The 23,568-nt window shown below is 39.9% G+C and overlaps 1 protein-coding gene across 2 annotated transcripts; it reads left to right on the forward strand.

Moving 5' to 3' along the window:
* Window positions 1-371: 371 nt before the first annotated feature.
* elk3 (ETS transcription factor ELK3) lies at window positions 372-23,472 on the forward strand. 2 transcript variants are annotated; one of them, XM_088645285.1, is made up of 5 exons: window positions 372-709; window positions 9,520-9,728; window positions 10,980-11,804; window positions 16,259-16,381; window positions 22,857-23,472. In XM_088645285.1, the coding sequence occupies exons 2-5, from the start codon at window positions 9,522-9,524 to the stop codon at window positions 22,953-22,955; spliced, it is 1,254 nt and encodes a 417-aa protein (XP_088501411.1). In that variant the 5' UTR covers window positions 372-709; window positions 9,520-9,521; the 3' UTR covers window positions 22,956-23,472. The 2 variants fall into 2 exon arrangements, with proteins under 2 accessions (XP_088501411.1, XP_088501412.1); XM_088645286.1 differs by lacking the exon at window positions 372-709 and adding an exon at window positions 8,329-8,762.
* Window positions 23,473-23,568: the final 96 nt, after the last annotated feature.

The following is a 23,568-nucleotide window of genomic DNA, read 5'->3' on the forward strand; positions in this document are numbered from 1 at the left end:
TTGATGCACTTTCCCCCCTTATTTTTTTAGAGTTGAGATTCACTTCGCTAACAACTATATAGCTTTCAAAAGGATTCAGACACGCTTCCAGTGTCCGACGCGTGGACAACCGCCCCTACCACGGTCCCAACGCTATAAATCTTAACTGCTAGCACACACAGACCCAGCCGGCTATGGCATTGCAGGTCTGTGCTTTCATCTCCGTGATCCGAACAGAAAAGGGCAACCCAGCGGGGTCTGCTTTCCACCAGCATCTGTTAAAAGTATTTGATCTTCCCTGCGCCGAAAGCCGGGCTCAGTCCGTGAAGTTTGCGCTCGCCGAGTGGAAGGAACACGAGCTCCTCCCGGCGGTGCTGAACAGGAAGGTGATGACGTCAGCTGGAGCCGATCCTCTGTGTAGTTAAGAGTTACAATATTACTATGTGTGTTATAATAGAGCGATGTTGGACATCAGTGGGCAGAGGGAGAAGAGGGGAGGAAAGCCTGTTTACACAGACTGCAAACCGCCTGGGGAATAATGCAGGAAAGGAAGTGAGCCGGCTCTCTGTCTGACTGCTCCAACTTCCTGCTCAAAAGAAAAAAAAGAAAATCGGGATCTCATTACAGAGCAACAGAACAGTTGAGACGACAGTAAGCATGGAAAAACAGGGGATTTTACGATATTCTTTTTGAAATTGTTACGGCTGAAAAACAATCATCACAGGTCTGGGTATGTGTTCATGTTTTTTTTCCCTCATTCAACTTTCTAATGAATTACAATTTAATAAACAATACACGGGACAGTGTCATGTTAAAGCAGGAAGATGTGGAAACCACAAAAAAAAAACGAGAAGGAGAATTCGATATAATTAATTTGATCGTTTGGAAGGCAGTATTTTAAGAGTACACTATCAAAAACGCATAGAAATCAGATGAACTATTTTAAGCGAAGTGAAAGTAACGGACTTTAAACAGCTCAATGTAGTTACACTTCTACATAGATAGCAAAAATATTCTTACGCTGGAGCATTTAATGTGTGGCCGAGTGCATGCATTACCTTGTACCGCAGTGTATACTTGCATAAACGTCGTCAAAGTATAACATTATCGTTTGCAAACAGGAATTATATTAGTAATGCAAGGCCTTTCCAGTTTAGAAATATTCAACGATTAGAATTTGAAACAGAAAGATCTCCTGCTATCAAGCAAAATATGTACTTATCCCTTTAAAAAAAGCACTAGTAGAGTTTCTGGTTTGTCTGGAAACAGCAAGACTAATTGCCATGCGCTTCCGGTTTGAAACTGGCAGCAGACAACATCTTGAAAATGAGTCACTGGAGCAAACAAAGAAACGCTTGACTTTTCCAAATGTTCGGGTTTTCGCAGACCTAAAGCTTTAGCTTTTTGCTTTGCTGTCATTCGTGATTTTCCAATAGAGATGTAAGGCGACATAAAGAGAGAGCGGCCTGTCGCGGGCTGTCGTTTTTTTAAAGGCTGAAGTAGGTCGTTTTCGTAGAAAAGGGGCGATGCGGCACTGAAGCGAATATAGAACTCGTTGGATTTTCCACTGGCAGAGAACAGGAAGAGAGCAGATTTAGTCATGGCTAAGTAATGTCTGCACACACCAACTAATCTCATTAGGAGTTTCCGTTCTCCAACACAGGAGGGTTTTTGTACTACCGAGGGAGACTTCTAAACCTTTGCATCTGAAAAGGAAACAAGTCACATCTTTTTTTTTTACAAGTGGAATGTTTAAATGGTTGCCTTGTATACGCCTGTGGAGCCCATAGGTACCCGTGTTGTCGTAAATTGATTTAGCTTACGTGAAATAGTAAATCCTCAATATCAGGGAAATGAACGCCGAAGGATCTCCAAAAACAATAGGCCGCACATAACAGCTTATTGTAAGACGCGATCTTCACTAAGGGTGATGAGGTAAATTTGTAGAAACAGCACAATGTTGAACTGCCCGTTGGTGTGATGTCTTCGCAGTTGCATGAGTTAAGGACATTGGGTGGCAGGGTAGTGTGGGTGAAGAGCTTTTCTGGATGTAATAGTACAAGTGGAGGTCAGAGGCATGCTGAGGATTGCAAAGAAACGTTTATTTTGGATCGTGGAGCCTATATTAGGTGTTTGAATTATCCTCTCCTAGGTCTTGGATAGCATCATAGATGTTTTTACATCTCTAGACTTTTGGTTTCAAACGATTCCCATGTCAGAGGTGAGTCCAGTGATCTTGGGCCAGCTAAAGTTTGACATTAAAAGGCTGCACCACAGAGTTAGGGGTCCTAACTGGAAAATGGTGGGCTCAGATCTTGGATGGATCACAATGGGGCAACAGCCTATTAAGTGCATTGGTCTAGCCTTCTGATCTGCCTAAGATGAGAACTGATGACGGACTGAACCTTGAATCTCTCTATTGGTGGTGGTTTAGATGCATAAGAACATACTTTATAAAGCTGAGGAGAGCATTCTGTCATTAGGGGCAGCCTGGACTACAATATCCCCCTTCAGATATATCAGGCTTCATCAGAAGGAAAAAGTGAATATAAAAAAAATGGATAATTCAATATATATGTTTTTTAAGCCTACTAACCAAGCACAGAGGAATCGTTAGGCTTTGAGGAATTTGTGGCCACTGTAATTGAGCTGAGCACATAAATCTCAATCCTTTAATACTGTCTATTAAGCAAGAAAGATTACAGTTTAATTTAGTTTTTGTGTTGTTGGATAGCATACACTAATGTAGGAAAAGGACGTCCACCAGCCTTGTATTGGAAAGGAAAATAAAAAAGTAAATGATGGCAGTAAAACTGAGAAATGGTCAAGTCTAGTAAAATGGGATTAGTGATGCAGCTTCCAAAGTCTTAACAAATTGTAGTTCCCTGTAGAGCACTTAATGTAGGGCAAATAGTTGTATTCTAACCAGCTGTTGTTAGCTGAATGGTGCAGCATCTTCACCACGAAGAAGCTTGCGTGAATGCTTGTGTTCTCCTGCAGCCAGTGCCTTATGTTTGTTTAGGTGTTTGTTTTAGACCTGCTGTGAGAAATGAATTATGGGATGCATTGTGCAGGCAAATGTGAAGAGCTTCTGACAAACCCGCAAATAGCTGCATTCAGTTTGTCTCTCTGGCAGGGTTAGAACCAATAAAACAATGAGTCATTATTTTGAAAGTCCAAGTTACTCTAGAGGAAGTAAAACTCAAATATACTATTTGTTTTGATGCATGATTACAATGAACACAGGACAGAACAGCTCCCAGTGAGGTACTGAATGCATTCTTAGTTGTCTTCTTGTGTCACCAGGCACTATCCTCTGTGTATTTGTAACTTCAGCAAGTTACTGTATATGCAGTAAGAGAAGGTGGAGGAGTAGTTTGTTATTGAATGCTTTTTGATTTCACATTCACAATCAGAACCTGGTAGAAAGTTTTAAAACCAAGAGTTTTTTTCCCCCCAAGTAGAGCCCAGTACAGAGCCAATGTTCCAACCACAGAATCCTTGAAAATACCTCACTGAATAACTGAAGCTCCACCATTTATTTGTCGTATTCAGATTAAAATAGATAGAACTAGTGTGTTATCTTTTGAAGCTCCTGCAAAGTTTAAAATGATCAGATGTGAACATTAAAATGCTTTATATACTGTATATGTGAACAGGATGTATGGAAAATACATTTGTGTCCTTGCACAGTTCTCATTATCTTAAAAATGAAATGTTTAACAGCATCATCTTTCAACAATTCCTATTCTTAAAAAACAGAAATATAACAACAGCGAAAACAAGTTCAAAAAGCAGAGATGAGAAATATCATAAAGAAACATATTTATATGTGTATGGAAACAGTATTTTCCTTTTCTCCATGTATAAGTATGCTGTAGATCCCTGGGGTCTTCCCCCCCCTAAAAACAGGCCAGACCAGTTCCAAATCATTTTTTTTTATTTCACCCAGAAGGAAAAGGAATGTTTTTTTTTCCTTTGTGCACGAATTTGCACATTAGCTTTGGATGGGTCATGTCGCTAACTTTTTTTCTTATGAATTGTGCATACTGAACAAGTCTTGTAGTATAGTTTTCATACAGTTCAGGTAAATGGGAATGCAAAAAAAAGAGAAAACATCCCACTTCGATTTGGAGTTTGAGTTGTGTAGCACCAGAGCTGAAGAGGAAACCTTCCATTTAGAGAAACTTTGCAGTTAAAACATTTCCGATCTCTCCCGTGGCAGGAATTCCTACCTTTTTGTTTTGGATCTGCTTTCCCAGGAAGACGCCTTCAAAGTATAATAGGAGGAAGTCCTGATTTAGACAGTTTTATAGTGTGCAACGCAGATGCAGAACTCGGAGGATGCATTGACGGGAAATGTTTTATTTTGCTTCTTGTGGAAAAATCTCCATCATTTATTTTACCTTCTCCATACATTCCCTAATGTGCAGTGAAGTACAGACACTTGTGGAGGCTCCGATGCAGGCTGAGGTCATTCTTAGCTGGGGGTACTGGGTAACAGCAAGACCAGGGAGAGATTTCAGGCTTCAACTGTATGTGCGTGGGTAAAAAAAATAATATTCAGCTACGGTGAATGTGGTCTCTTTAGTGCTGGACTCTCTTTTGGCAGAATGTTTGCACACTTCCAACCACATCCTCTTTTGTCATCAAGAAAACATGCAAGACTCAGCCCTCTAGTTTGGAATCCTGCTATTTATCTGGCGTTATTTGTACAGGAAAGCAGGGGCATATATGCCTGACATATTCAAGCTTTACTGCTGCTCTTTCCCCTCTCTATCTATAATGTTTTTATGGTGAAGCTGTTTCTAGGCTCAGCCTCAATCTGGAATCAACGAGGTGCTGGGGTGGTTGGTCTCGAGGTGTCTGCTGATTAGGGCTGTAAGGTGGTCGGTTAGATAAAACATTTGGTTTTGTTCCGAGTGGCAGAGTAAGTGCAAGTTTCCGAACAACAAGATTGGGACAACTATTGCAAAATCAATTCCAAGTTAAACTTTAGTAGTCAGCTAGGAAGGCAGACCAAATAAAGATTTGAAATTTTGTAGTCAAGTTAATAGAAAAATTCACTCTTGTTCAGTAGCTTTTCAATTCAAAGAAATCTCCAATCTTACCCCGCACACACTAGATCAAATTTGGGTAGTGTACAACTCGGTAGTGGACCAGAAAGAAAATTATATATTAGGTATATATCCCCATTAGATACTTCAATATTTGACTAGAATATTGAGGCTGAGCTGAGTCCACTAGGGCAGCGAGGTGGTGCAGTGGTTACCATTGCTGCCTTGCGGTGCTGGGGCCCTCGGATCAGTTCCAGGCCTGGGTGCTGTCTGTGCGTAGTTTGTATTTTCTCCCCGTGTTTGTGTGGGTATTCTCTGGATGCTCCAGTTCTCTCCCACAGTCCAAAGATCTACTGGTAGTTTAATTGGCATCTGGGAAAATTGGATCTATGTGTCAGTGTCTGTGTGTCTGCCCTGTGGTGGACTGACATCCTGGGATATATTTCGGCTCCCCTGTGATCCTGAATTGGAAGAAGGGTTTAGAAAATGGCTGGCTCAGTCCAATTGGATATCTTTTTGGCCAACCAGTGCTGTGAACAGAAGACACATGCAGCTGACCACACTTTTACAAACTGAAAGCAACGGCAAAGGAACTGTGGCAGAATACCCCACAGCAGTCTGTCCAGAGGCTGATCAGGTCTGTTTGTCAGTGCTGCTATGAGTGGCCTAATTTGTAAGGAATTCATACCTGTTGAGAACATTACAGTGTTCATATTTAGATATTTTGACGCTTGATACTGCAAGTTTTTTTTCCGTTGGTCACCTTTTCTGTGATTTTTGTTTGATATTAGACCTGCATGCTGCATTTCTTATGTACATCAGTAACCTATTAATAGAAACACAGACTCATTGTCCAAACTATTATGCGTTCGGAGTTGAATGAATAGACTCTCAGTGGACCACAATGCATGGTTGACTGGAGGAGCATTGAATAGACTTCTCTGGCCAGAACAATCTCCAGATCTCCTGATGAAAATGGTCCAGGAATGTTATTTTTTAGTTTTGTATTGGGCTTGTTGTTTCTTGAAACATTAAAATGATTAAAAATATGTTCAGAAAAAGAAAGCTGGTTTAAGCAGTGGAGTTTGTAATTCATTCTTAGATGCTATTGCCCAAAACAAAACCTGAACTGAAGTGGATACCTACAGTAATATGATTGGGCAGCAACTATTTTTATTACCTAGTGGTATACAAACAACATCTTAAGTTGCTCTGTTTGCAGAGGCTCAAAGCTGCAACTGCATTATTCATTTGGGATGCAGTGTATATATTGCCCTACCTAACTGTAACCTAACCTGTACCTACCTACCTAACCTAATTGAATACCTGTAACAGCAGGTCAGTCCACCTCCAATAGCAGTAACAGCTGCAACACATTGTGGCATTAATTCAACCAGATGTTCATTGCAATCTGGGACTACTCAGCAAGCACTAGTAGAGGCAGCTCTGCTTAAGATATGGCTAGCAGGGAATTGTGTCAGATCCAGTGTTCCATAAAAATCCCACATACAGTCTAGGGGCCATAAACATGAAGTCAAAGTTGTGTGAAATGACATTAGCCAGGTATGCTATAACCTTCAGAGATACACCAGAGGCACATCAACAATTTCTTACTTCTTAAGAGGACAGTTACCTCAGCCGTCCTTCCCCAAAATACAGCACCCTGAGAAAAAGACCAGGTATGATTATACCTTACAGTGCTCATGAATTATGGAGTGTATCACATGCTGGGCGATTTCCACTGCTTAGTACAGAATGAATCACTCCTGTGGAACATGCCTTTCTCTAATGGTTTGGCTATGCATATGCATAAAATACAAACTATGTGAATCAGACCTTTGTGTTTAAAGCAGAAGAGTTATAGAGTCTGGTTTGCCAGAGACTAAATGTTCTCTTCTCATTTCTAACCTGTTTTAGATCTACAGTAGGAGGTTCTGTCTTGACAGCGCATTTGCCCAGCAGTAAGCTTTGAGAGTCACCTTGGCTTCAGGTTTCATCTTTGCGCTGCATGAAAGGACTTTCAGCATCAACCCCATTCCTATGTTAATGAAAAAGAGACGCACCAATTCTCCCTAGAAGTATATTGAGCATTGCTTAATTGAAGGTGTGTGCGGTCTACATCTCTAGAAATGTAAATGCTCTGACCACTAAAAGCAAAAGTTATAACATAAGCAGACATGTTACAAAGAAACCAACATTTCCTAGTCATTAGATACCTTTAAAGAAGAGTATAACGACATCTGCATAAACTGTACATATGTTGATATGCAACCCTTGGCTTGATTCACTTCCTGTAGAATGGAGCCCGTGAACCACACGTGTTTCTGGCACAGATCTCCTCTGTTTCTCAGCAGTACACCCCTGATGGCTGGCTGGAAGCCTAACCTTGGCTTTATTCTATAAAGGAACTTTCCCCATCATTCCCCCTAGGAAGACAAAGTTGTGTTCAAAACAGCTTTATTGCTCCATAGAAGATCTCAGTCTCAGGAAGAGTCTGGCCAGTAAACATGAGTTTCTGGTTGAGCTGTGACTAGTGATTTAAGGTGCTTTTTTTCCATCAGTGCTTTTTTATTAGTTATGTGGGACCGTGCTAGCTATAGCATTTAGGCTGAAGAATAGAAGCTAATATTATGTTCCACTACAATCTTGAAGGCTTTTCTGTTGAGGTTGAAACATTTGCATAGGAATTGCTTTGCTCTTTAAATTGCATTAATCGCCGAGCCTTCTCAACCACATTGCAAATCAGTTTTTAAAAGAGAGCTCCAGACATTCCTGAGGTCAGATCTGAATTTCATCATAAATTATTCCTGAAGAATCAAGTGAAAGCAAACTACTTTAAACAGCTCATGTTTGCTTTGGATGAGAGTGGTGTAACACAACAGGTGATGTTTAGGTGCAAAATAAATTATATTCCTTAAGCAGTTACTTAAATATGTAAAGTAATTGAGAGCATTGCTCTAATTAAAGTATATGTAATTTGGGTTTAATAGTACATTTGTTTTTGCAGTTCTGTGAATTCAAGAAAAAACAGTTTGCTATGGAAAGCAGTCTTGTAAAGAGTACAGATACGCCAATGAAATCTGAACAGAACAGGCATGTAGGAATCAGCAACATAACCTGAGGTGGAAAACAAAAACAGAGATGTTTCCCTGGTGGAAAATAAATAAGGAGTTTTGTTGACTTCCAGGCATTGTGTAGCTGTTAAAAAGATCCTCAAGATTCTCTGACTACAGTAAATCACATGGTCATGATGAAGGTGTTCAGTACAGTGGGGGCACATTATCAATACCCTGCTCATATATTAACTACAAAAGGATACTGTGAAATACAGTAGAACAACATCTCTAGAGGACTGGAGAACGTTGGCAATAATGACACCAAACAAAATTGAATCCCTTTAGCCTTGTTAAGCAAAGACTTCAGAGTGAATCTGAAAATCCATGTAAACGGCGATCTAAATTATTCTTGCAGATAACCTGAGACAAGCTCATCCCGTTCAGCAAAGGGTTGCTATCGGAAATGTTGCAGTTTGGACACTGTGTGAATGAGCTGGGCAGGTGTAGGAAGGCCAGTTCTTGCTCTTTGTTTCTCTTATGTTCTGTTGTAGAAAGGATTCCTCACTCCAGGTTATGTCTGCCCACAATAATAATAAAACAAATAACATCCTGGGCTATATGAGGATATTTCTGCTGAATCATCATTTCTCTCTATCTTAACAATTAAAAGGTCAGTAACACTTGCAAGGATGGTAGTGTAAGCAATTGGCTAATCGTTTTATGCAGAGGTCTGCAGATCTGACATCTCTCTTTTGCAAGTTTCTTACAAATCTGCACTGGAGTGATGAAAGGATATTGAAATTGCCAGGATTGTTTAAGGAGCAACAATAGATAACGATATGACGATACTTTACCAGACATCTTGTGAATTTATTTGTCACGTTGTTTTCTTTTGCTACTGCAAAACTGCAAGAGCGTGTTGATGTTATGTTGAATTAATGAGTTACGCTTTTTGAATTTTTATCTGCCTGGGGATGGAAAGCGTTCCTTAATTACACATTCAGTGCAGATGAAACTCTAATTGTACTGGAAAGTATCGGTAGTGCATCGCTTAGATCAGTTTCTCTGTAAACTCAGCTCAAAATGTTGGAATCACATTACACAGAACTGTTGGACTGTTGTGAAGAAATGATTTCAGGTAGAATTCATCTTCCTCCCTTCCCCAGGAGCAAAAAGCAGCTGGAGGTCAAATGCCTTTTGTTTTTTTTTAATTCTTTTTTTTCTAGTATTATGCCGATAAGTATCAATCAGCTTCTTTTCAGTGAATTGGAAATCTTGAAATCTGTTAATTGGAAGCTCGGCAGAACTGAACAGCAGGCGAAAGTGTGAGATTCAAGGCAGAGTATTACGCTTTCTGCTGTGTTTTAAATGATCCGCGTTGTGTGCTCCGGGCTTCTTCTTGACATCCCGTGCCCTTCAATTCACAGTAATGGAGAGTGCCATCACCCTGTGGCAGTTCCTGCTTCAGCTGCTGTTGGACCAGAATCACAAGCACTTGATCTGCTGGACGTCCAACGACGGGGAGTTCAAGCTGCTGAAGTCTGAAGAGGTCGCCAAGCTGTGGGGGCTTCGCAAAAACAAGACAAATATGAACTACGACAAGCTCAGCAGGGCTCTCCGATACTATTATGACAAGGTAAGGGAATAAAATCGAATCGTCCTTAATGCTTTGTACCCACACATGAAACTGAATAAGGTCATTCTTACTAGAAGCAACGGGGGATTCAGAGACACCTGGAAAGGCTAGCCGTTTTAATAGTAAATAATCTCTCGGGCAGTAAAATTGAAGGTCCTTCTTTCAGCTTAGGAAGTCCTGTTATTGCTGAAAATAAACTGCTGGTCTCTCTTTTGTAAAATCTTCTAAAAACTCCTTGAGCCGTAATTTAAGTGGTCATTAAAATCAAAACTAAACAAAAGTAATCTCTTATTTGAAGAACTTAATACACGTGCAGTTTAAATTCTGTGTGTTCTGTTCTTGGAAACTTTTTCGCTAGCTTGGGTTTCGAATGAGGAGGCTGAGCTTCATCAAACTCGTCAAGCTAGTTCTTCAGAAAATAGCATCAGGACTGTGTTTCGTGTCTCCCATGAAACAGGTGCATGGTATTTCCCTTCTAATAGGATATCTGCTTCGATCTTCTTCCCCTTTGGTGTTTACAAAGGAGATCTGTGTTGAATGAAAATACCCTTCATGCCTTTGCTTATGTCATCTCACATGAAGAATCAGCAAGAGTCCGGTAACATCACCTATATGCGTCTGTACGATAGAAGCCTTATTGACTTATGGACTTATTGACTGTGTTAAGAATAAAGAAAAAGACCATCTAATCCTGCTGTTCTTTTGTTTTGCTGATATTCAGTGTTTTCAACTGGGCCACACATTGTCCTTATAGAAAAAAACATAATTTATTCAGGTCTTTACTAGTGAGTAAAATCAAGTCAGTGCAAGGAATTCTATGTAATGCCCACTTAGAAAGCTTTTCCTTCTTTCTTTTTTGAAATAAAATTTTACTTATTTTATGAAATAAAAAAGTTTAGCTTGTGTATCACGACAACGTCCTCTGAACTTGTAAGTTTGAGCAGTGTAAGACCGGCAGAGGGGATCATGGTTAGTGTCTCCTCAGGTGATCACAAGCAGGAGCTCACCTGTGTTGCTGGGAACGAAGAAAAGCACTTAAACGTGCCTTGCAATGAGGTCCAACCTTTTGGAGACGGGGGATCACACTCACGTGTGGTGCGAGGGCCCCTGGGAAGGTGTGGATGGATTGCGCCAACTGTTACACATCAGTCATACGTCTTCAGTTAGCAAGATGCCTGGATTAAGTGGAAGCAGAATACGTGATGCATGTTAAGAACCGCATAATGGCATTTTCCTCCCGTGTCTTTTCAGAACATCATCAAGAAGGTGATCGGGCAGAAGTTTGTGTACAAGTTTGTGTCGTTCCCGGAGATCCTGAAGATGGACCCGCAGGCGGTGGAGCTGGGGAGGGAGGGCGTGGCCCTGCAGGATGTGGACTCCCTCGGCCTGGAGGCCAAAGAGCAGCTCAAGCTTCCTCTGGCCACCCTCAGGACCGCCGGCCGCAACGACTACATTCACTCGGGCCTGTACTCCTCCTTCACCGTCAGCTCGCTGCAGAACCAGCCTGAGCTCTTCAAAGCCATCAAGGTGGAGAAGCAGGACGAGCTGGGGGAGGGCAAGCTGGGCCCCGAAGAAGTGCGGACGGTGATTCGCTTTGTCACGAACAAAACGCCGAAGGCCGGGGCTCTGCCACTGGTGTCCGTGCCGTCCTCGCCTCCCGTGTCCTCGGCTGAGGTCGCCGCCTCCTCCAGCCCTTTCTTCCCTTCCTCCTCCTCCCTCTCCAAAGCCTCCCCCACCTTGATGTCGGCCCTTGCCTCCAACCTCTCCTCCTCGCGCTCCCCCTCCCCATCCCCTAGTCCTTCCTTCCTGCTGGGAAACCAGAGCCCCGATCCGGAGACAGATGACTCGGATCTGTGTTCCCAGCCCCTCAACCTGTCGGCCAGCCGCAAGGCCAGATCCCCGCACCTGTCTGAGAAGAGGAACAGCAGTGCCCTTCCTCCCAAAGCCAAGAAGCCCAAAGGCCTGGAGATCTCGTCCCCCTCGTTGTTACTCTCGGGCACCGACATTGGCTCCATTGCCCTCAACAGCCCAGCACTTCCCTCGGGGTCTCTGACACCGGCCTTTTTCACTGCACAGGTCAGTTGCTCGTGCTCCCCCTCCTCCCCCTCCTCCTCCTGCTTGTTAAGAGGTCACGGGGGTTAAACAGCCACCCCTTGCTACCAGAATTTTGACAGCTTCTGAATTCCATTTTCAGCTACGCAGCTTTGACTTGAAGGGGTGACGAGACTCACTTCAGGTCTGTGGCTCCGGCTGGGAGAGATTAAGCCCAGGACAGTGAAAGTCCCAGTCAGGGCTTGTGCAGAGTAAGCAAGGGTGATTTTTTGTGGACGGGTTTAGCAGGAATATATATTGGGGAAGCTGTACAAAAATAACCTGCCAACAGACTTTGTCCTACCTGATTGCATTTGTATAGAGTCAATTCAAGCCATTGCTAAGACGGCATGCCCTCTGCACAAGTTAAGAATTTCAGATAAGCTTGATACGCGTTTAGACTTTGGTTCATCAGAGCTGTCCCCAGTGTTGGGCTTCCATTAATTGCAGTGGGCTACAGTTTAAAAGTGGGCTACTTTTATTCTTGATATGGTAAGTCATGCTTATTTTACGGAAGTAGCATTGATTTCATTATAACAGGTAGAAGTGTACTTGTCGTATTAGAGGGGTTGCAGCACAAGCCATAAGTGCAGGTCGGATAGAAACAAAATTCCACTTATGAAAAATATACAAAATAATACTTGGAGTTTTTTCTCCACTCTTGGTTGCTTCCTTGGTTAATACTGAGCTCTTTTTGAAGGGTTGTGATGAATACCCTTTTCTTCTTTTGTCTGAGCTTCAGTGGATCTGTCAAGTTTTTAGTCAAGTGGACGTAGTCCAGGTCATGAAGTCATTTTCCCTAAAGCATAACTTTCAAACAAGGCAACTGCCTTAAGTAAAACACCCTAGCAATAATTTGGCTTAGTCAATATTACTAAGATATGGAAGTTTTGCTGTGCTCTCTAATTATATTATTTCTACTGGCACATGCACATCCTCAAAAATCTGTTCTTTACAAAGATCAGATTGTGAGCTTTGGTTTAGAGCTTTAGAACAATTCTTGTAAAAGTGTTTTGTAAGGACTGTACTGTAAGCAGTACACAACATAAGTCCAGAAAGAAAATGGAAGACACACACATCTTTATGCAGACTAGGGTATAGAAAAAAACCCATAAGTGATGCCATATGCTCTTAATACCATGAATCATGAACTAGAGTCTTGGTTCCTAAGTAACACTAGCTCACTTCATTTAGGTGACAGCGTAGAAAGGAGAAATTGATTTCATATGTCCTATTAAAGCCTGATCCTGATTCTGGGGTCCTTGACCCACAGGGTTACGTGAATCAGCCGTGTTGTTTTGACCCCTAAACTGCTTTCTCTCTAGTCCTTAGGAGTCAAAATAACTAGCCATTCATAACCTCATGGGTGCAGTGGGGATGAATACTTTTAGCTATGTTCTTGTCAAGTGGAGGTCTGAGACTGAGGGTAACCCAAGTCCCCAAAGCTGTCTGAAATGTTTCTCCCAAGAACAACAAGTAGATTAGTTCTTTGACTTGTACTCTTATTGTACTGTATTAAATTTCCACTGCCCGTGGCAGGGCTCTCGTTTTAAGCAGATAATATTCGGAACGAAAACATTTTGTTTTCATGAGAATTGTGGTTTAATAAACACTCTTCTTGTCGTTAAAGGTTACATGGTGGCTGGGGTGGGGTTGGATACTTTGAAAATCTGGTTTGATAAAAAAAAACCCACAAAAGCAGAACATGATACTTATAATCCAGAACTGGTTGACCATTATGCAAATAGTGCAGATGTGAGGCGACACTTGACAACTTCATATGCAGATTGACAGTGAACAGAATTGTTTAATTTGGTACTGTACAACTGCATTTAGAATTCTGCAATTTACAAGAAGACGCACAAAGGTTTTAGTGATTATGAAGACAAAGTGCTGTACAGTATGTGTGTCAAGGTCTTGTACCCTGTACTATCATGGATAATCTCTTTATCACTGCATTGCCCCTGGATCTCAATCGATCAGGTACTCAGGACCATAGTTTCATTTGCTAAAGTAAAGGATGGCAACCCCTACAACACAGTGTCTCCAGGCATCATAATGGGGCATTGGGTTTGAGAAATTTGGGGTGCAGATACGGCTGGTGAAGAACTTGAAACTGATTGGTTTGTTGTACTAAAAGGACAGCAACAACAGTCTGAAAACACAAATGAGAAAGTAGGTAGTTTAGGCCATTCCAGAGAAAAAATACAAATAAAAAACATTGAGGTTTTTGATGTTAACAGTAGCTGGAGAATTTTAACAGTATGCAGATTCTGTTTTTATATTATTCAAGGTTTTTAATTCTATTATCATTACTTTGAGTTAAAGAAGTGGAAAGGGATATTTCCAATGTTATGGTCTCATAATAGGATAATACGGAGTAATAATCTAAAAGACTTTACAACTGAAAAGGAGAAAGAGCTATACAAATGGCTCATAATTATGTTACCCTAAAGTTGGGTGTTTAAGACACTGAGCTGAGCATGAAATATTTTTTCAGGGCACACTGTAAGACTAGGAACTCCTTGCAGTTGCGTGGAACTCCAAATGCTTTTGGACTGAATGACTGCAAAAACTAGAAAACTGCATTTACAAGGTCTCGTTCCTTATGGATGTTGTTAAGTACAGCTTGGGATTTGAACTAGTTGTCTATAAGTGGGTAACATAGATACACAACCACTGCTTCAATTTAATCTTTTCACCACGCAGAAAAGTTAAGATTTATTAAACACTATTCCAGTACGTTAATCAATCCCATAACTCAATTCTGTCAAATAAATTGCTTTCAGTGACTGTTTATGTTAATTCTTGCTCCCATTTGAATATACTGTGTTAGATTAGGGAGCCAAGTAAGTGTTCAAGATCCAAAGGATCAAACAGGTTAATTCTATGCTGAAGAGAAAAGCACAATGTTGCCCTTGCAGCAGACCCTTCTTGGTGTGTATGAAGGAGAGGACTAACTTTGTCTCAGATTTCTGCTCTTTTTATCCTCCAGGTACCTAAACAAGGCACCTCCGCTAAAACATTGTTTTTTTTTCTCCTCAGTGTGGAATTAATTGATCCTTTTGAGTATGTTCAATCAATAGTTCTGTTGTGTATCATCTTTCAGAGAACTATACAGTTAATTATTTTTAAGTATTAATTAACTATAGCAAAATGCTTATTTCATGGAATAAACCTTTACCTGTTCATTATACAACTTATTACACAATTGAAATCACTTGACAGTACAGCTTTCAAACCTCTGTGTAAGATCCAGCAACCTAGCATTTTCTCCACCTTTTACACCTTTTACCTTTTGCAGTCCCTTGAGTATGTCTGAGTTTGAACATTTGCATTTCCCTTCAGGAGAAAGTAATGATAATTAGAAACAACATCATATTTCATGTCTCAGCTGACTGCTTAAGTGAATCAGCTTTTGATTTTTTATTTGATCTTATATTTTTCTGCTTGGCCAGGGTTTTAACATTTTTTTTCTTATGTTTACAAGGAGCCTGTCTGATACTCAAATGTAGGCTTGTTTCCAGGAGATACAAGGACAGATACAGGATTACTGAAAAAGCAGTCAAAAAGAACTGAACAATTGCAGTAAACAATGAAAGAACCTTTTAAGAAGGTTTGTTAATGCAACTGCAGTCAGGCACAAACTCACAGACAGTATAGAGCCATTACCGCACATCAGCTCTGTGCAACTGTCACTTAAAAAGCTGAAAAGAGAAAACGCAACGTTTCGGCTGTGAAGCCCTCACACCTGAAGAAGGCTTAAGAGCTGAAACGTTGTGTTTTCTCTCTTCTCTTTTCAGCATGGAATAAACCTATTTCTTGTTGCAGACTATGCATGCTGACTCAGCTACCCACCTGAAGTATTGTCACTTAGAAATATGCTGATATGTAGCAACTGTAGACTCAGAAGTTATCATGCAATTAAAAATAAATCAGATTTGTTTTTAATGTTATTTCCTCCTCATTCAAGTAGAGTGGATACATTTGATGTGAAACTTTTTTAATACTGTAGGTGATGGGCACAGATCTATAATATTAGCTATCATTCTCTACTTTCAAATGAAAGAAAATATCAGACTGTAAAAATTCATGTGAATGTATTGTCTCCTTTTTAAAGTGGTCTAGTTATAAACTGCAGGTTGCACTAGTAAGTTATTTCTCTTAGCATGTGGATAAAAATAATGGGCGATTCGGTGCACAATCTGAAAGAGACTTGTAGTTTGTCAGTTTGATTACATCAAAACTGAAAAAAAAAAAATCAGCCGGGCACATAGAAAAAGGGAATGTATTCAGAAACTGCATTTGCCTGACTCTTCCTGCTCCGTGGGTTACTCCATAGGGAATCCTTAATTAATTGTTTTCCTTATGCCAAGTGTTGTGTGCAATGTTTCTTTGAATGGTAACCTTTGCTGTACTCTGTTTCTGTGTCTTTGCAGACTCCTACGGGACTGTTGTTAACACCCAGTCCTTTACTGTCCAGCATTCACTTCTGGAGTAGCTTAAGTCCAGTTGCTCCTTTGAGTCCCGCCAGGCTGCAGGGACCCAATTGCTTATTTCAGGTAACAGCACTAACAAAACTCTTATTCATGAATTATGGATATTTTGTTTAGGTATAAACAGAGGAGAAGTTTACATTTCTTTTAATGAAAATGTATTTTGCACTCAATGAATGCTATGTAATCTACTTTGGATATAAATTAAAAATAGGAAGACCGTTTTGTTTCCAACGCCTGTATTCCAGCCGCAGAATGGTGGTGTTATATTACAGTGTTCGTGTGTAATGGGGGAAATCCGGTAGAAACTTCCTGGACAAGCCCTGGGGAGGTCATCGGAGAGTCTTGACGACACAGGAACAGTGCTGGATTATTTATGTCCGCTGCTTTCCTTTTGTTCTCTTCAAGTAAAATCGGGAGAGAAGTCAAAACGTGCGAGTCCGCAAAAAAGGCAATTTTCTGAAGAAATTCGTAGAGCACCATAAATTCTAAGACGAATTACACTCGGCGAGAAGAGGGACTAGTAAAGGGAAATGAGAAAATTCTCAATCTGAGTTCTGCTAATGAGTCATATTGGGTGAATCACAGCGTTATGGAGCCAGAGCTTTCTCAAACGCTGGGACCCCTCCTTACAATAATGCTGCGTCTTTCTTGGCCTGGCATGATAAAAAAGGCAGAGAGGTTTAGAGAACTGCTGTGGGTTTTGCGTTCAGTCTCCTTCCTCTTGCTCAGCGACACTGACTGCTACTGTCAGTCACCAGACTCACCTGTGGTGGAAGGGTATCCCCAGACAGATGGGGGATCTTCTTCCTGTCCAAGTACAGCACGCTGTTACCACTGCAGATAAAATTACACAGCTGTTAGCATTTCGATTAAACCTCTGGGTTCTAATAACATAATAAATGTTAAAAATATTTTAAATCTGTTTAATGTAACAGATTTCCTCACGGCACGTATTGCCAACACCTTCATTGTTTATGCATTAATACCTCAAGCGGTTCAGAGATAAACGGGTATCATAATATTGCGACAAAGAAGTTTTGGAATTTTTTTAATGAATCCTTAATGTAAACCCATTCAATCTGTTTTTTTCATTCTGGTCATTTTAAGCTCAGTCTAGTCACGTTCAACGTCTGTTGGGCATTCTCTAGTCACAGGCCTCTAGTTGCTGGAGCCTATGAGTGAATACAAGAAAAGACTGCTTTCATCAATGCACCTGTACAATTTTTGTGGTTGCACAGTACTAGAGAACCTGTTGTGAGCCTCATAAAGATGTTACCGACAGCACTTTCACCCTTGTTGAATAAGCATTTCATGTCGTTGGCTTTGAGTGTGGTGAATATTGCTTCTAGTGCCACATTTTTGCATATTCAAATCAGATTTCATAGAAGAAATATATTTGTTCTTGTTTTTCTATTTAACGTGTGGTAGAGTTTCTTTTAAACGCTCCACAAATGGAGATTCTTGCCCCTGTGTGGTAAATCAGTTTGATTTGTGCTTCACAATGCATAAGTCCATCATAATTATTTTTTTTTAAAGAAAATGCCACTTTGTCTGCGGGTTGCATTTTTGTACGAGTGCTTCTGCATATGCCTGGTTTGAAAATAAACTACAGATGTTTCCTCTGTGGTTTCGAAAATGCTTCCTGAGGAGCAAGAGAACTTGAAAATACAAATGATAACTTCTGACTCCGTGACATCACAGAGAGCAGGTTTCAGAGAAGAGGAAGTGTACGCCTCTTCAGCCTTTGGAGCCTTCACTGAAACACACATGATCTGCTGAGCATTTCGATAACGTAGAGCAAGGACTGAAGGCATAGCTCATAACAGAGCTTTGAAATTAGTCTTCAGAGTAAAATACAAATCTTTATGTTGCTGGTTATATTCCAAAAAAACCTGTAAAAACAATCTGTAGATCTTCAAAATATTCTTGACAATGATTTGACATTAGTGTTCTGGTTTTTCCTTTCTCTGATTCCATTTTCCAAAACATCCGTCTCAGGCGGCCTTCAAATGGTTAGTTTTCTGGTTTCCTGTTCGCAGTCTGCAGAATACGGAGTGACTAGCAGTCATTCGGATCATAGTAACTTTATCAGAGATGACTTTATTCGAGTAAGAATTACTTTCAAAACTCATGGTCTGGTGTGGTTTTGAAACATTCACCATGATGAAGCAACTGACGTGGTCACTGTAAATCTTTGTAACTGACAGCGCACAGAGTAATTTGCACAAGGAGCACGATCCTTATGTATGGATCCTAACCCTGTATATTTCACACACATCAGTCAGCTACAGTGGGGTACTAGAGTAGAAGTGACAATTTGCAAGTTTCACACAACGGAACATAACACGGTCTGGGATCCCAAGTGCCTCACAACAAATCCAGCTGTTCAAATCACAGAGTTGGAGCCCTAGTCCCAACATGGTTGGTTCTAAGCCAGCCTGTCATGATTCTTCTTATTTGCTTAGGAAACGCCTATAACCATGGCCGTTGACAAAATATAGAATGATATAGGAAGGAAATGCAAAGCCAAAATCATTCACGTATAGTTTAAAAAAAGGAAATGACAAGGAAAACAGGGAGGCAGCCACACATCAGGAGGGCAATGTCTTTGTAGGACAGAGCTGACTGAAAACTGTCCACTGAACTGTGAATGAAGTGGAGATAGGGAATCGTTGATTACAGTAAAGGAGGATTGCTGTTGAGCTGAGTGCAGTATCAGGAGGTGATTAAAGTTCACAAGGGTGACACAGAGACCTGTATGGGCCTTGAGGGGATGCTTGAAAGTGGTCAGAAATCGAGCAGATCCGATCTGGAATATGGGCAGAGGCTTCCTAACTATGTGGGCGAAGCAGATACTGTGTATCCAACAGAGGATTTCCAGCCCAATTAATACAAATTGATAGTTCTTAATCTCCTCATGTGGACGATTATTTTTATCAATAAATCTACGTCTTTGGTATGGATTGATAGTGTGTGTAATATGTGGGCGGGTTGTTGAAAACTAGGTGTTAAATAAGTCCAATGCGTTATCGGTTGTCTACGTATTAAGAAAGGCAAAAGCGTTTTCTTATTACAGGAATAATACTATGCCATTTGTTGCTAAGTGTACATTTCTAATAATTGAGAATGTGCCTTCTCTGAATCTAATCAGGTATGGTGACAGGCCCATAAAGAGATCAAAGAGATAATGGTCATACTGTCGCAAAGCAACCTTTCCTGTTCTATCATTGCAAACTTTCTCGCAGCGTAGGGGATTTTATCTGTATTTTTATTGAAGGAACTACGGTATACGCCTTTGGCTAACGTCACCTGCAGCTAAATAAAAGAAATCATACGTAGAGTACGGATTAGAAAAGAAAATGTTTTTATGTTAAAACCATAACTGTATAAAATAAAATGAATAAAGCGTAAAATAAACTACAAGAGAGGATTACCATATTTCAAAAATAAAAAGTGATATTTGTACTAGTACATACTGTATTTGTACAAGAATCATTTTGAATCGAAAACCTTAGGGTAAAAAGATTAAGGGAGAACTTCCGGACATTTTAAATGATTAAATACACAAACGTTTTAACAAGCAGTTGTTAAAAAATGCAGAACAGGATTAATTTGCCGGTAGTATGGTCGTGAAAGAAAAGATTGTAAGGAAGTTTATACTTTATTGTTTAATGCTGGGGATTAATCAACAAATGTTAACCATAACAAATCGCATTTGCAAATTGCATTTGCTTAGATTATTCTTATTGAAATTCAGTCATTGCGACTGGATTTCTTTTCACATGCTTTTATGTGACAAGATTGAGCAACCTGCCCATCATCTTCTGATGAAGACCTTTTGTTTGAATGTTATTTTTAATGTCTAAATATATTTTGGCCGTATATGTGTATGCAGTCATCTTTTCTGTGTACGATATAAAGTTTACTAACGCCATGAGTGCAAACGTTTTGCATTTTGCTCGTTTTAAAAAAAAAAGGCAAATCCTAGAAGCACTTCCAAAATTCATCCCCTGCTGGAGAAAATCAAAAATGATTCCTTTATGAGATTCTTGGCAAGATAGGAATCGAGCATGAATTAGCAAGAGTGATTTCTTTTGACAAATGACACGGTAGCTGCTGAAATGTACAGTCATGCTTATTTTGAATGCAGTCCAGTGTTGCTGGCATAACACCTCGATGAAGGTCATATTACCCCACTAGGAAAACATTCTTAATCTTTTATACATATACACATGTATTCATTATAAAACGTAGTATTTGTCATTACATGGGTTGGGTTTAGGACTTTCAGTTTTAGTTATGGTTTGGTTCAAGGTTCAAAAGAATCAGGGTTCAAAGAATCAGTGTCATCATACATATAGGGTATATGTAATACGTCAGTGTAATGTATAACATGTAGGTTATATATAATATGCCTACAAGCTACAAATAGTTGTGTTATATATTACTTTAGTGAAGGTATTATGATGGCTACATAAGATTGTATTCAAATAACACATTACTAGGCAGCATCAATAATCTGGGAAAGGGTTCAATACAGAAAAATTCACCCCGTTACTTTACTTAGTTGAAAACGTTCATCACTTGTTTTTAATGCTTGAGTCCTACTCAGTATTTGAGTTCAATGTATTTGTGTATGCCCTTGTCCTTTCAAGAAGAGACATCAATACAGGTGTAATAAAATAGGTTTCTGCATAAGTACATAAGTTTACAAAAGACACAAGGCTATTCAGCACATCTGGTTTCTTTCATAGTAGTTAATTAATCCAAGGGTTTTACCCAGCTACTTAATGAAAGAAGCCAGCATATGAGTTTTGGAAACATGATTGGGTATCTTGTTCCATACTCCCACAACACTTTGGCTAAAGATGTGCCTGCAGTTCTCTTTATTAAGTACACTTTCATCTAGTTTCCATTTATAATGGTCACACATTTCAATACAATTCTGACTTGCAAATTAAAAGCATGTTTTAACATCTCAGAGTGAAAAAAAAAAGCTTGGTACACTTGGGGTAAAGATTAGGGATGTAGATTTCCTGGGGGGTGTCAGTATTGCACATTATTCTTTAGAGTAGCACTTGTGAACCCAGGACACAGAGGAAACCTCTCACTGCCAGTTTTCTTTACAGCTGAGTTCTAAATCCACAGTGCTAATTAATGATTTAATTAATCTGCTTGCTTTTTTTAGACATTTAACAATTGTTATTCAGTCAGTCATGATTCAGGCTCAGTCGAAATCAAGGGTACTGTTTCATTATCTGATTTTAACAGCCTCTCCTCAACATGCCTGTGGTTATTTCTGAATAAACTGCTCTTACTAGTTGATCGATTTATGTTGAACAGACACGGGTGTGAACAACATTTGGTTTCTCCAGAGGTTCAGTTGGTTACATTGCAGGCAACATACCTAAATGAAGGCTGTTCAGAAACTCAGAAATTGATACAGGGCTGATTTAAGTTTAAAATTTATTTCATTTCAATTCTCTATATGAGGCCTTTTTTTCATATTCTTTCAGATCTTGAAAAGGTGAATGACATTTGTAACCGGTATAAACCCCCAGAAAACGCGAATGATGAGAATTTCAGGACAGCCCTGATTCTGGTGTGCCAGCTGAACTCTAACCAATTGGATGTGAGCAGAAGGAAAACACTGACTCAGTGTGCGAGTTGTCTGTCTGGTTATCATTCCACCGATCACCTACTAAGAACTGTTTAATCAGAAAGAAAGGATCACATTTTTAGCCAGTTAATAGGAGAGTACATAAATGTTTGTATGCAGAAGTTGTTTGAAATCAAAGGTTTGTAACCGAGAACAGAAGCATATCGGTTACAGGCACCAGTTAGCACTGGTGATAGCCCTGTTGCAACAAAAAAACCAACACAGCAAGATCTAGATTAGAACAAGGATTGAGGGCCACTGCCACAGAGGATCGTGCAGGCACCCCGTGACTCACTCCACTCCTTACTTTCAGCCTTCCTGGTCAGAACGTGGTTTGCAAATGGTGAAACGGTAGCAGGCAACACTCACAAAAGAAACCCAGTTTTACCCATTTTAACGTTTTGCTTGTTGGACTCGGGGGTGGCATTTCTCAAACGTTGCAAGCTTGTTGAATTAGGTGCCTTCTGCAAGATGTACTTTGTTTCCAAAGGCCAGAAAAGTGGGGGGAATCCTCATACTCATGTCAGAACTCTGTAAAAACCAAAACTTCTCATTGTGTCTCCAAGGACAAGGCGCTTTAAACTCACATTCCATGAGACTTTGAGCACAAAAACTGTTCTCCTAAGCTCCCTTTAATTTCTCATCTGGACAATGGGCTTTGTGAAGAATGTTCATGAACCCAATCTGTTAATCTGTGTGAGAGCCCTGAGCCATGGAAAAATGCATCACAGGGAACTTTTTTGAAATTGTTTGCAAGAACTCTGAATGTATCACAACATTGGCACATGCCTTTATGATTTTCCATTGGTTAATGTTTTTTCTTGATATAGCAGAGGAATTTGATTTATTAACATAGTCACCTCTTTTGTTTTATTCCAGTTCCCCACTTTGCTAAATGGCCACATACCAGTGCCACTTCCAAACTTGGACGGATCCTCCTCGCCATTGCTGCTGTCTCCAAGTGGCCAGAAATCCTGATTTTTGGCCTGAACAGAATGCATTTCCTTATTTTTATATGTGAAACCCAAGTCAGCTTTAGGTTTTGCACATTGACAATGTACAAATGCTAAACCTTTTTTGTAAACTTTTTAAAAAATATATTGTTAATCATAACAAGATGCCCTTACTGTTCAAAGTGTTAAACACTTTGGGCCAGTTTCCTCTTGTAGGTTTGTTAAGGTTTCCATTGGAGGCTGTGAATCTGTTTCTTGTTTTTTTTTTATTGTATGCACTGTGCTTAAATGTTATTACCGGCTGTGCCTTCCCATGCATAATGTTAAATGTACTATGTAAATGTATTATTTTCCAGCTTTAAAAAACTTTTTAAAAGACGAAATTCCAATACATTATAAAACAAAGCTTTATAATAGCTTTCAATATTTTTCATAAAGGAATTGATACAAATGTATTCTCATATTAATTTTATATTTGTGCTTTTTAAGAGTCTAGAAAATATGCCTTATGTTGTTTAAATAAAGACCGAGCATTGAATGCTCTAGACTGTAGTATACTCTTATTTCTTAATTAAAAGGCAACTGCAAGGCTATTTTTATATTCCAGGGTGAGAAAGAATCAGCAATGCTGAGTGCAT

Source organism: Lepisosteus platostomus, chromosome 9, assembly GCF_059453375.1.
Source record: "Lepisosteus platostomus isolate fLepPlt1 chromosome 9, fLepPlt1.hap1, whole genome shotgun sequence".
NCBI classification, from domain to species: Eukaryota; Metazoa; Chordata; class Actinopteri; order Semionotiformes; family Lepisosteidae; genus Lepisosteus; species Lepisosteus platostomus.